Source organism: Rhinatrema bivittatum, chromosome 5 (genome assembly GCF_901001135.1).
Source record: "Rhinatrema bivittatum chromosome 5, aRhiBiv1.1, whole genome shotgun sequence".
In the NCBI taxonomy this organism is placed as follows: Eukaryota; Metazoa; Chordata; class Amphibia; order Gymnophiona; family Rhinatrematidae; genus Rhinatrema; species Rhinatrema bivittatum.
In genome coordinates, this window is record NC_042619.1 from 87,398,867 (window position 1) to 87,412,322 (window position 13,456).

The 13,456-nt window shown below is 41.1% G+C and overlaps 1 protein-coding gene across 1 annotated transcript in view; it reads right to left on the reverse strand.

The window, feature by feature from the left end:
* Positions 1-848: 848 nt before the first annotated feature.
* The window catches only part of MIPEP (mitochondrial intermediate peptidase), a 375,213-nt gene continuing 362,605 nt past the window's right edge, over positions 849-13,456 (reverse strand). The window contains exon 19 of the mRNA XM_029602546.1: positions 849-1,487. Coding sequence (XP_029458406.1) covers positions 1,390-1,487 — 98 coding nt within the window. The 3' untranslated portion in view covers positions 849-1,389. The remainder of the gene's footprint in view (positions 1,488-13,456) is intronic.

A 13,456-nucleotide genomic window follows, 5' to 3' on the forward strand; every position in this document is an offset into this window, starting at 1 on the left:
CAGGTAGGTTGGCTTTAGGACAAACTGTTAATTGTATTTTATTGATTATTTGATGTATTTTTTTTTTATGACTGATATAAACAACCTTTGGGTTTTCTTTGGGAGAAAGAGCTGGTATAAACAGCGCTGGATTTGATGCCCATAGGCCACAGTGCCCCTTTGAAGCTGTGCCAGCACATGGCCTTAAAACAAGCAGACATAGGCCTCTCTTTGGCCTTGGAAATTTGGTGCCATCAAAATTTAATGCCCCAGGCAGTTGCCTGTGCCGACCATGCCTAAATCTGGGACTGGGGCATAAAAATCAAACAGCAGAACAGAAGTGAAAGCAACGAGCTGGAAAATATGGTGCTCAGCCTCATAACACATACTAAAACAAATGTGAGGCCTCAAATGTGGATAGAAGATAAGAACATAAGAAATTGCCATGCTGGGTCAGACCAAGGGTCCATCAAGCCCTGCATCCTGTTTCCAACAGAGGCCAAACCAGATCCTAACGTTTATTCTTAATTTTATGAAAAGCTAATAAAGAGTATCACATATTCAGTTAACATGAATAGTACACATTGCAGTTAACCATGTATATATATTCTGAACAATCACCTAAATTGACTTCATTTAAAATGCTGCTTACAAGTTGGAAGTCTTACGTAGTTTTTCAAGTTGTTTCAGGAGATTTCCATAATCTATGGTATCAAATACCACAGAAAAGCGTATTAATCCCAAGAATGAAAGAAAACAGCTGTCCATGCTTATGAGAATTCACAGCTGGACTAGTTCCATGGTGGTAGGAGTACAAAAGACAAATTTTAGCTTTCCAAATGAAATAAGCAGAGAAATGAGAAGAAATCTGAAGGATTATCATTGTTTTTAATGGCTGGACCTAGGATTTGATTTAGGACAGTGGTCATATGTACCATTGTTTTTTTCATCTATCAAAATAAATATAAAGCAAAATAAATGAAATAAGAAAAATAGAACAATGTCATGCAATATGCCAAAAACAAAATATTGAAACACAGTGACTAATAATTATTAAAAGATGCGTAGCAGTAGAATAAGAATTAAAAGAATAACAAAATAATAAAAAATGAAAAGAAGTTACCCGCACACAGTCAAGGAAAGTGTACAAATACAGAGAAGACTTAATTCACAAGAACTTGTAAAAATGACCTATAACTCTGTTTCTCCAACATAGGCTACTAAAATGTATGAAAAATGTCTTTTATTTTAAAACTCTACAAATTAAATCGGGGGAGGGGAGCGTTCCCCCTTTTTTTTTTCTTTTTTTTTTTTACAAGCGTATAGTGCATGGAGAACGAGACACAGGTCATCACAGCAGTAGTCACTTCTTGCACAGTCTTCCACAGCACTGGTCCTCTGCTTTCCATATTATTCTGAGTCCATAAGGAATGTTTCAAAGTCAGGGTCCAAATCTGAAACCAGGGCATCCACGAAGTCTTCAATGGACGGGCTCTTCTGAAGCATGCCTAGGCAAGGAAGCGCAAAACTCGGCATTAGAGCACGGCAAACAAACGGAAAGCAGAACTCACCCGTTCCAGATTTTTCCCACCAGGAGAGCCGACTGCAGCTTAAACAGAACGCCAACCTCCAAATGAATTCTGAATTTGTACCTGCCTGCGTTAAACTGCACAGTGACCACTGGAGGTCTTGCAATTACCGTTGGCATTCACGGGTGGGATGAGAACAGGGAAAATGAGAACCGAAGGAAAGGTCTAAAGGAATTTAGCCAAAATGTTTCAATGATCATTTTAAACTGGCATACACTGCAGATTTATACGTGCAGGAGGAGAGAGGGTGAGTATCAGCTTCTTTCAGTACTGTCCGCAAGCAGTTTAACATTTAGCTCCCTCGGCCTGTCTTCTCCCATACCAGCACTTACAAAATAAGCTGACTTTTTTTTTTTACTGCATAAAACATAAAATGAAAAAGAAAACTTGCCTGTTGTGTAACAGATAAGTGAATGCTCTGAGATGCACAGTAATGCTACATTCTTAACTTATGAAAATATAACATGCATTTAGAGAGAGAGAAAGAGCCCAACAGGCTCTCTCTTGGGCTCAGTGCATACATTTAGGTGCTTTAAATCACAAAATTCCTAAATTTAGGTGCATGATCAAGGATAGGGGAAACAAATGTAGGTGCTCATTGCTGATTTCTAATGCTAGGCACTTAAATAAGGAGCGACAATACCTTGCTTAAGTTTAGGCACCTTAAATCAGCCACTGAGCCCTCTCTGAATATTGAGCACATAGTCATGCGTTTGCATGAATGATATTCAGACATGGGTGAAATGGACGTTATTTGTATTTGAGATTATAACTCTTGTCTCATTAGCGACAAATGCTACCTTCTTACAGCATGACAAGTTTAATCCAATTTACTTTCATTAAACTCAAAACCAGCAAACCACTTTGTATGGTTCCCAGTAATTCCTGAAAGCTGAATAAATGTTTTTGGAGAAACGCTATGGTCAGTTTCCACTCAGATTACTGTCAGTAATTTGGACACGAGGATCCCACAGACTGACTGCCATGTCTCTCTCACTTGCACTTCTCCGGCCTGGTCTCTAAGCTTAGCGTAGCGTGCGCCAGCAAACACAGTGCCAACCTCCAAATTTATTCTGAAATTGTATCTGGCTTTGTTACAAGAAGTTGCAAAGGTGGGTATCAGATAAAGAAGGTTTTCTTTGCCTTCGCTGGTTATGACCAAGTTAGGAAAAGCTAAAAATGGTCGGCCTCTTTTCATGACAAAATATTAATGGTCATTACGAAGCTCTTGGGAAGCAAAAAGAGAGGACGGAGCAAGGAAGGAACTCGGGAAGCCACGGTCTTAGAAAGAAATGTTCATGAGAACAAAAGTATTTTCTATGTTCAGTCATCCAACCCACATTAGAGCAAATACAAACGTCCGCTGAAGAGTCTAATCCTCTTCAATATAAACCGCAGTGGAGATGAAAAGTGAGCAGCCGTTTCCCCAAGGGTGAAAATATAAAGTACGAATTCATCTGCATTCAGATACAAAAGTAATTTTTATCTTCTCATGTAGTGCTTTTCTCTGAAGTCCCTTTAAAGACAGCCTGAATAGTTATTACACAATTATAACCGATGCTTATCTTATTATGCACCTCTGAGGGATGCACAGCAAAGCTCACCATGCCTAGATATGAGCATGCAAACACAGAATCTTTGCAGATATTAGCCTTGTGCCTTAGAAAGTAATATTGTTTCCCCTGGCCTGAAATATGGTTATAATTACTGAGCTAAAATGTGGTTAGAATAACTACACCCTGGAAGTTATATTTGTAAGTCTCAAGCAACTCCTATTGTAGTCTGAGAATTTACACACAGTCCTGTTTTATTAGCTTTACCAAAATTGGAGGGAGAAGAGAGTTACTTAAACTTGAAGGGTACCTTCTCATAACTATGAACTTTCTGTGATGTCTTCAGTTTGCTTCCCTTACACATCAGCACCTCATTCCTCCGTTCTGCAAAACAATGGCTACTAATATATCTAGAAAGATTCTGAACAAAGCAGAAAAGGAAGGAGCTTCTTATTGAAGTAAAGGTTGTACAGACAGTAACTTAGATCTTGGGTGTGCAAAGTGGCGGCATGATTTATCCTGCAAGGGGGAGCACAAACAGTAGCTGGAAAGTCAAGAAACAGGGCAAAAGACCACAGGTAGCAAGGAGTCAGTGGTGGTCTGAGTGGCCCAGAAGATCAGAAGCAGCTGGGGAAATGAATGTGCATCAGGAAGAGAGTAGGAAGGTGAAAGGGGTTGAAAAAGATAGAGAGACTAATAGGAATGTAGGAGAGAGAGAGAGAGAGAAAGAGAGACTGGGAGGGGGAAAGAGACCAATGGAGATGGGTGAGGGGGTGGAGAGAGACTGAAGGGGTTGGGGAAGAAAATGATGTGGAGGGGGAGAGAGACTGATGGGTTGAGTGGGAGAGAGAGGCTGCATGGGGACAGAGAAAGTATGGTGGGTAGGTGGTGGGAGAGAAGGGGATATTTGACAGTAAAGACACAAATTCAGCTAAGGAAGAAAATGATATTTGGAGGATATAAAATAGTATTTCTTGTTTAAATTGTGAAACGCTCTTATAAATTGTATTGGATGCATCGAGCCGGTTGAATCATTGTAAACAAAACAAATTTTGGACTAAATTTAAATGGAGGGGGCCCCCAACCACGGATGGATGAAAGGAGGGTGAGGCCCTAAAAGTTTGCTCATCCCCAATTAATCATGCGATTTCTCTTGAGCCAAGGTGTGTGCAACAACAACGCTATGAATATTAAAAGGGAATTGACAGACGAGAGGAATACTGGAAATTATTTTAAGGGATTTTTTTTTTTTACTGTTACAATCAGACCAAAAATGTAGCCTATAAACTGTTAAATTAAATCAAAACCCCCTCTCTCACTGCATTATTTTCCATAATTCAATTACGTTACAAGGAACCTGTAAGTTCCCCAAAGATTTACTGTAAACGTTAATGTGGGCGTGGAAAAGCCCGCTAGCTACGCAGCGCTTGTAAAACACATAATAGGTTCACCGTACAGTTTCCTCTCACCGTTAACATTTGTGAAATCTTCACAGAAAAGCGACTTGCATTACCGGTGTCTGTCTTTATAATGAGGGAGTACGTGCCGCTTTATAGGTGCTTCATTCTCTTTTGCAGACTTGCCAATATAAATATGACTCAGCTGTACCCTTTCCTACAGACATGCTTCGTGCACATTTTACAATCCCATTCTTTGGTAATAATTGATCCTTGTATTTAATTTAAAATGCAAACTTTCGATATTCTGGAACAAACCTGGGCAGAGCCAGCTGGCCGGCACACATGTTTGTGACTGTGCTTGTGTGGAATCTGGCAATTTAAGAAGCAGGTAGACAGGGAACAGGACCCCAGGCACTGAAGAATAGTTGCCAGTAAAGAGCTCATCTGCTGCATCTTATTTTAAAACTTGGTACAAATGTTTTCCACAAGTGTCAACTTGAAAAGCTCTGACACACCTGGTTAACATTTTGGAGACAAGAACACTCTGCCTAAGCAGAAAAATACTTAAGAGAAAGAGTTGACAACATTAAGAATCTTAAAATGGTTAAAAACAGAAGCAGAGAATTTGACAGCAGATATGGCCCATTAATTTATATTCCACTTTTTGACACTTGGAAGTGGATTACATTCATACACTGTAGGTATTTCCCTATCCCTAGAGGGTGTACAATTGAAGGGTCTGACTTGCTAAGGTATTTCTCCCATTCTGTGTCTATGGGAAAATGCCTTGATGAATCAGGCCCTAAATTTGTACCCTAGGCAATGGGGAGTAAAGTGACTTGCCTGAGATCACAAGGAGTGATAGCAGGATTTGAACCTTGGCTTCCCTAGTTCATAGCCCGCTGCTCTAACCACTAGGCTACTCTCCAGACTGCTTCATTTAATTTCTGGTGCAATGCCTTAGACCCCAGTTCATCTCTGGTTTCCCCTCATTTCTTCGCAGCTAGGGATCCTTGGTGCTTATCTTATGTTTGTTGAATTCCATTATCAGTTTTGCCTCCACCACCTCCCCTGGCAGGCCAGTTCATGGGGCCACTATTTTTTCCATGAAGATATATCTTCTGCTGTTGTTCCTGAGTCTACCTCCTTGTAGCCGCAAAGCCCCCAACTCTTGTTGGGGAAGGAGGGAACTTCGACACTTACAACAGGTCTTTTGTCCAACACCACTGATATCATCATCAAAGCTATACTGCACGAGAGCTCGTGCATTCAGCTGATTCACACCCAATTCTTGGAAATTCGTTAAATTTCCTTCTGGGGAAAAAAATAAAAGCTTTGCTGTTGAGCCACATTTATTCTCTGCCTTCTACGTCTGCTTCTTTGTAGTCATAGGTAATTCCTTCCTAAGGATCACCTTGTACAATTGCTGCTGTTTATTCTTCCTCTGTTGTGTTCTTGGGCCGCAGATAACCATGCTTGACGTGCTGCCTGGCTGATACGCCTCCTACCTTCCAACGCTCCCCCTTCCTTCTGGCCCCGGCTGCAGCTGTTACTCCTCCAGTCCACCCCTGCGGAACCGATGGCGAGCGCAGCCGGTGGCAACACTAGGTCTCTGCCCTTAAATTTCAAAAGCTCTAGGCAGCCGCCTCGTGCTTCCACCGGCCCTGAATCACCACATAAAAATAAAGAAAGCTGAATGCAAAAATTAACTCAATTTCGTACTATCCACATTCAGTAAGTAGTAAATATTTTCAGAACATAATAAATACCTTTCTAGCTTCTAGGCTTCTTCTCCTTCCTATCATATTCCTTATACACTTCAGCCTTCTTTCAACTTTCTATCACTCCCTCAAGGAATGGAGAAGGGCTATATCTGTGAAAGGCCAGTCCCCAAACTGGTCTCTACATAAACTAAACTCTATATTTTCTCCTATAATAAAGTCAGAGTACCCTAAGGATCAAATAGTTAACTAAAATTCTTTTTCATTTAAAAGTTGGTATAAATCACATCTTGGGAAAGATGACTGAGATAGATAACAAAACCTTCTCAAACTGATCCTGATCCTGGCAGCATTACAGGAAACGAAGGACAAAAGCATATTAGGCACAGGGTGGATTTTCCAGCATACTCCGTTTAATTATTTTTTAACCTATATGTGAATGGACATAGATTAACTGCTTTTGTCTAAATTACCCCATTATGACTACAGTATCCAAGACCAAGGACTCTTATCCAAAATACCTTTTTAAATTCTCTTTTATTCCAAGTGTTACAAGACAAAAGGCTCCAATGATAGAATTAAAAGAGGAAAGGGAGTGAATTATTGTGAGATTTTATATAGAGGCATTATAAAGACACGCACATACATATCATGTACAGTTCAGCATAAAAGTTTAGGCACCCTCGGTCAAACTGTATGTTTCAACGAATCTCTACGTGAACAGAAGCTGACATAACCTCTATATGAGGGTGGATCTATATTATGCTTTGGGGCTGTGTGGCAACCAGTAGCATAGGAAATATTGTGCGGCAGAAGGAGGAATGTATTGAACTAAATATTAACATATCCTATGGCCCACACTCAAGGGCGGATTTTAAGAGCCCTGCTCGCCTAAATCCGCCCAAATCCGGGCAGATTTAGGCGAGCAGGGCCCTGCGCGCCGGTAGGCCTATTTTACATAGGCCTACCGGTGCGCGCAGAGCCCCGGGACTCGCGTAAGTCCCGGGGTTTTCGGAGGGGGGCGTGTCGGGGGCGGGGCCGAGCGCCGCACCGTTTTCGGGGCGTGTCGGCAGCATTTTGGGGGCGGGCCCGGGGGCTTGGTTACGGCCCGGGGCGGTCCGGGGACGTGGCCGCGCCCTCCGTACCCGCCCCCAGGTCGCATCCCGGCGCGCTAGGGGCCCGCTGGCGCGCGGGGATTTACGTCTTCCTCCGGGAGGCGTAAATCCCCCGACAAAGTTAAGGGGGGGGGTTTAGACAGGGCCGGGGGGGGTGGGTTAGGTAGAGGAAGGGAGGGGAAGGTGAGGGGAGGGCGTTAGAGGATTCCCTCCAAGGCCGCTCCGATTTCGGAGCGGCCTTGGAGGGAACGGGGGTAGGCTGCGCGGCTCGGCGCGTGCCGGCTATACGTAATCGATAGCCTTGCGCGCCCGATCCAGGATTTTAGCGGATACGCGCGACTACGCGCGTATCTACTAAAATCCCGCGTACTTTTGCTTGCGCCTGATGCGCCAGCAAAAGTACACGAACGCGCCGTGTTTGAAAATCTACCCCTCGGTGAAGAAGTTGAAGCTAAAGAGGTTAGATCTTTCAGCAAAATAATGACCCAAAACATGCCTCAAAATCAACTTTGAAGTACTTCTAGGTAAAAGATGAAGGCTCTGGAATGGCCTTCACAGTCCCCCAGTCTTGAATACTGAATATCTGTGGGGAGATTCCAAACACTCAGTGCATGTAAGGAGACCTTGCAATATTTCTGATCTAGAAGAGTTTGAAACTATTCCAAAAGGAAGAATAGAAAGACTCTTAGCTGGCTACATGAAACATATGGAAGATATTTCTGTCAAAGGAGGTGTTACAAAGTACTAACTGAACAGGTGCACAAACCTTTGCATGTGCCATACTCACAGTTTACCTATTTTAAATCTGTAAAAATTGCAAATAAATAGTAATTATGCATGCATTTGCAGAAATATGTCAAGCTTGCTTTTATTGCCAATCCCCTTGGAATTAGATCAGTACTGATTTTTACATGCATAAGTGGTATGTATAAGCGGGTTTGGTTTTCACTATCTTAATCATAAATTCAGAAACTTTTGCCTGTGCTACAAATTGTTCATCCTTTATGAATTATATTTTTTTCATAGTTGTTCCTTCGGAATGGTATAATGTACATGGCAAAACCATTAAATTTCTCCAATTTGGGTATGTATTCTTTGTCCTCTGCTATTTTGCCACATGATGTATGGTCCTATGCATATCCTTATTTAATATTATGTTTGTTTCTTTTGGAATTTATTTTCAACAATTGTCTATTCCTTACACGGACTTCTATGCTTATGTAAACTGTCCCTCCCGATGCAGCCCATGCGAAACATGATTCCGTGTCGGGGGACCGATTCTTGAGTACATTTTGCTATGTACATACCTTGAAGGCACTTATTGCTTATTTATTTTGAGCTTGCTGGACCATTTGTGAATACTCACCTGTAATTTGCTATGCTTAGTTTTATAACATGTAGAGGCAGTGTCAGATTCTGTTCATTTAGAGAGTCACTAAAACATACAATTTGATCCAAGTGCTTAAACTTTTACACACAACTGTATATGTGTGCGTGTGTGGTATGGCACAGAAACAGTACAGCAAGACACTAACAAAATATGACAAAAGCCAAAACAAAAGTCCCAAATGAAGCAGTCAAATGACAACACCTGCAGAAACATGACAAAATTCAGACAGGGTTCTTTCAAGCCTATACTGAGCCTTCTACTGAGGGATGCTAATTTTCAAACCGGTACGCAGGTGCACACTGGCATATGTGCGTTGGTGATTTTATAACATCCGTGCACATATGTGCACTTATAAAATACACTGGGCGTGTGCACATAGCCGTACAATTTTAAATGGGTGTACACCTAGCCACGTAAATCCTGCTTCTATTGCTAAATCAGGGTATTTTAAAATGGGCATGCATCCACATCATTGCCAGTTTCACCACTGTACAGCTAGGTCCTTCAGTTATCTATCTATTTATTTATTTGCACTATACACCTCCCTCCATAGCAGAAAGAAAGTTACAAAGCAGAGTATTTATGCGCACATCTCTGGGTCATGCCCAGATATGTCCACACTCTGCCCAGACCATGCCCCAATTTTAAATCAAGTGAGATGTGTGCGCAGTGGGAGATACGCGTGCATCTCAGCAGTTTTAAGATTCAGTGGGCATGCGTGAGCCTGACCTGTGCATGTATGTTCCGATTTTGGCATGCAGTGGGCTTTTAAAGTTCACCTTTGTGTGTGTGAGATATACTTTACACTTGGCTACACACAGAAAGTGGGGATTCTTTAATCTTCCACATACGTGTGCTTTAGGAGCATATTCTTTATCCTGTGAATATATAAAACACACACATATATAATCCAAGTATTTCGTTTGTGAAGGTGTCTGTGTTCTGGTGCTTTTGTATTACACTGTACCATGCAAGTGATGTCAAATCCAAGTTCCTCCTTGGCTCAAGATATCATACCAGTCAATAACTCTACTGTTTAAAAACAAAAGTTCACTTGTTCCCTAGAATGAGACATCCTCAGGAACCCGACTCTAGCTCTATCTTCAAACTGTAGCGCTGAAGTCACTCACACAACACATTCCAAGTGCAACTCGACATTATCAACTTTTGGTGCATTTCCAAAATGTATTCTCTCTGATCCACAATGCACTGCTTTAGAAATTTGTTTTTCAGGAATTTTAGCACAATAGAAAATGATAATCTTATTTATTTTCACAGCATGACTGCAGCATTCAAAGAACTGTGTGATGACTGAGCCCATATCATTAACCCATTAATAAGGACTGCCCTATTTTAGTACAGGACCAAGATAATTATATAACTAACAAAACTGATACTGGATGCAACTTTTTATAAACATTTAGAATGAAATACCAACACATAAAGGAGCCTATGCACTGAAGTGAGATACTAGCTCAAATATCTCACAATTTTGGCCTAACACAGCTCAGGTTAAGGATGCATCACAAGACAAGAAAGATATCATGCACTTTATATATGCTGTAATGCTGTGTATATAGGATGTCTTGATATTTTCCATGGATGGCCATATCATGCTCATTGAAATAAATTATTTTTACTTTTAATGGAATTTATTTTTCTTGCCATTTTAACATACCACAATCTTTGGTGTTTTTAACACAAATGATATGCGCCTGTGCTTAAAATGGTGTAACATATATATATTAAGAGAGTGAGAGAATATATATTTAAAACAATTTTAAACAAGGGAATATAGTTTACTAAAACACTACATGTAAGCTCTTTTCTTCACCATCAAAGTGGTGATAATTATTAGGCCAATATTTTTGGTAATTTATGACAGACAAATATAGCTCAGATTAGTATAAACTGTGAGAATTCTTAACTATTTGCAATTTGTGCATTCATGCCATGCCCAATATAGGCTCTATATCCTAGTATAAGGTTCCAGGTCATCTTTAAGTGTTTAGATCAATTTTGCAATAATGGCAATATCTACCATGTCTTTGGAAGAATTCAGGTTAAGGCTCAGATTTCCAAAAGTATGAAACAGTTAAACTTATGGCACATATCAGCTGTATGATTAATTTCTTAACACCAGACAGAATGTCAAGCCCTTTTGACATCCCCAAAAAGCAAAAAGAGTGACATAGGAAAATCTATTTTAGTAATAGAAATTACCTCTTATCTCTACATATGACCAGAAAGTCTACACTAGGCAACATGGTTACAACACTACTAGTATCCTTACCAACACAAGGGACTCACATTACTTATTTAGAAAAGCCAGAAGAATGTGTGATGCATGTGCAATACATAAAATTCTCTTTTCCCATTACATCTACAAATTTTCTGCACCATCTGCCAAATAGGTCACAATTATCTTCATCAAGATGAATTTGGAATTCTGTATGTCATTTACGAATGAATTCATTTGGCGTATCATCTCAAAGTCCCAATTTATTTATTTATTTATTTATATTCTTTTAATATACCGATGCTCAAGACCAAGTCTTATCGTACCGGTTTACAATGGACCTAGGGGAAACCAATTAACAACTATATAGAAGATAAAGTTACATTAAACAGGGAGCATAAACATGGGCGTTGGAAGAAAGGAAAGATTTCAAACGAATACAACTGGAGAGTACTGATAATCAAACATCTATATGATGGCAGTACCACTTTACAAATGGCATGTGAGTTGCATAACATCTGTTCTAAACCATCATGCGTCTTAGAAGACCAACCACACCTAAGCTGCAAGTGCAGATCAGTATGGTACAAGACATGGTGCTCCGCATACAGATCAGAGAATGACTGCAAATGTCCTACTGAGCTAAATACCGATCCCACCAAGTAACCATGCGCAGGGAGAAAGTAGTAGTGCATAGATTATGCTTAATGCTGAGTACAGACACTGCAGGAAACTGCAAGGAAGCAAGTCTGTCTGGCTTCCCAATAGAAACATTTCAGATTTGCTAGTTTGGAGGAGATACCTAGTGGTTAGAGCAGTGGGCTGCATACCAGGGAAACCAGGGTTTAAATCCCACTGCCATTCCTTGTGACCTTGGGCAAATCACTTCACTCTCCATTGCGCCTCAGGTACAAACTTACTGGGTCATTAAATAAGCTGCAATATTTTATTTCAGGAGGCACAAAATATCGCAGGGAGGGGTGGCCTTACCACAATATTTTGTCCCTCCCTGAACACACAACAAAAATTCTGCTCAGAAATGGGGGCCACCATTGCGTTAAAGAGTCTGAGGCCATAATAAGACTCCCCCCCAAAAAAAACCCCTCCCAAATCATGCCTGGGACTCTTTGGAGACCCCTGCTGCCTTCCAAGGCAGCCCTGGCTACCCCCAAAAGAGAAAAATAGCTTTTCTAAAACTGCGCAGCGACGGCCTGCCCCTTCCCTAGCCCCTCAACTTGTTTCCAAAACAGTATCCCCCAGTGCCTTCAAACCTCCTGTTCTAAAGGCAGGGGCAAGGTCAGGTTGACGCCATTTTGGAAAATGGTGTCAACTGGGCCCGGAGCAAGGGGATGTTCTGGGCCCCCACAGAGTCTTTATTAAGGGGGGGTTGGGGGGTCAGAGTGCCCCCCAGATTACAAAGGATATTTTATGGTTGAGGTGAGGGGAGGGGCTTAGGGGGCCACTAGACCTCAGGAATTGTTGAATATTAGGATCAGGGGAAAGGGAGAGGAGAGTGGGTGCTGCTGGGGTGGATCTTTGGAAGGGGGGGCTGAAAGCATTGGGTGTACTGTTTTTGGATACAAGGGGAGGAGTTAGGGAAGGGGGCGGGCTGTCAACACACAGTTTTAGAAAAACTATTTTTCTCTTTTGTTTGGGGGGGGGGGGGGAGCAAGAGCTGCCTTGGAAGGCAGCAGGGGGTCTCCAAAGATCCTCAGGGGTGATTTGAGAGGTTAGGTGGAAGGTGTTTCGGGCTGCTTGTCACTTTTAAATTTTCCCATTGAAGATCCTTGCTAGCGTCCTGATGCTTCCCTGGGAAAACAACTCCACCTCTCCCAAATGTGATAAAGCAGGCTGATTTTTTTCAAAGTCAGTCATGTTATTTTATTAGCATAGAATTAGTTATGTATGAACTGCTTTGCATGGATTTGCAAAATTCATGCATGCAAATGCTAAGCAAAGTAGCTCATTGTAATAGGGGTGGGTTTCAGGACCCAATATCATGCTGTTTAATGCGTGTCCTACCATAAAGTACTAAGATTAATACAAGACTGCTTATGATTCCAGATAAAGTCTGGCTTTTCAGATCTGTAAATACAACGGTGGAAATATTACATGGAATGTGCTGAAATAAAGCAGAAAAGGTGAGGAAGGACAATCATTTTTTGTAAATGTATCCTAATTGACCATGAGATAGAGATTTGCACCAATTCCCAATGTTTTTTTGAATTTCTGAACAACAGGGATGACATTTATTTCAAACAAGTAATGAAATTAAGGAGCAATATTTATTTATTCATTTGCATTTGATAGTCTGTCTTTTCCTAAGAAAGGCACAAGGCAGATTACAAAGAAAGATGTGACTTGTAGTACCTATTGAGTACATTTTCAAAGGGGGTTACATGCAGAAAATTAGCATATGAGTGAAAGTAGTCTGTATTCACGTATACACTATTTTATAAACATTGAATGC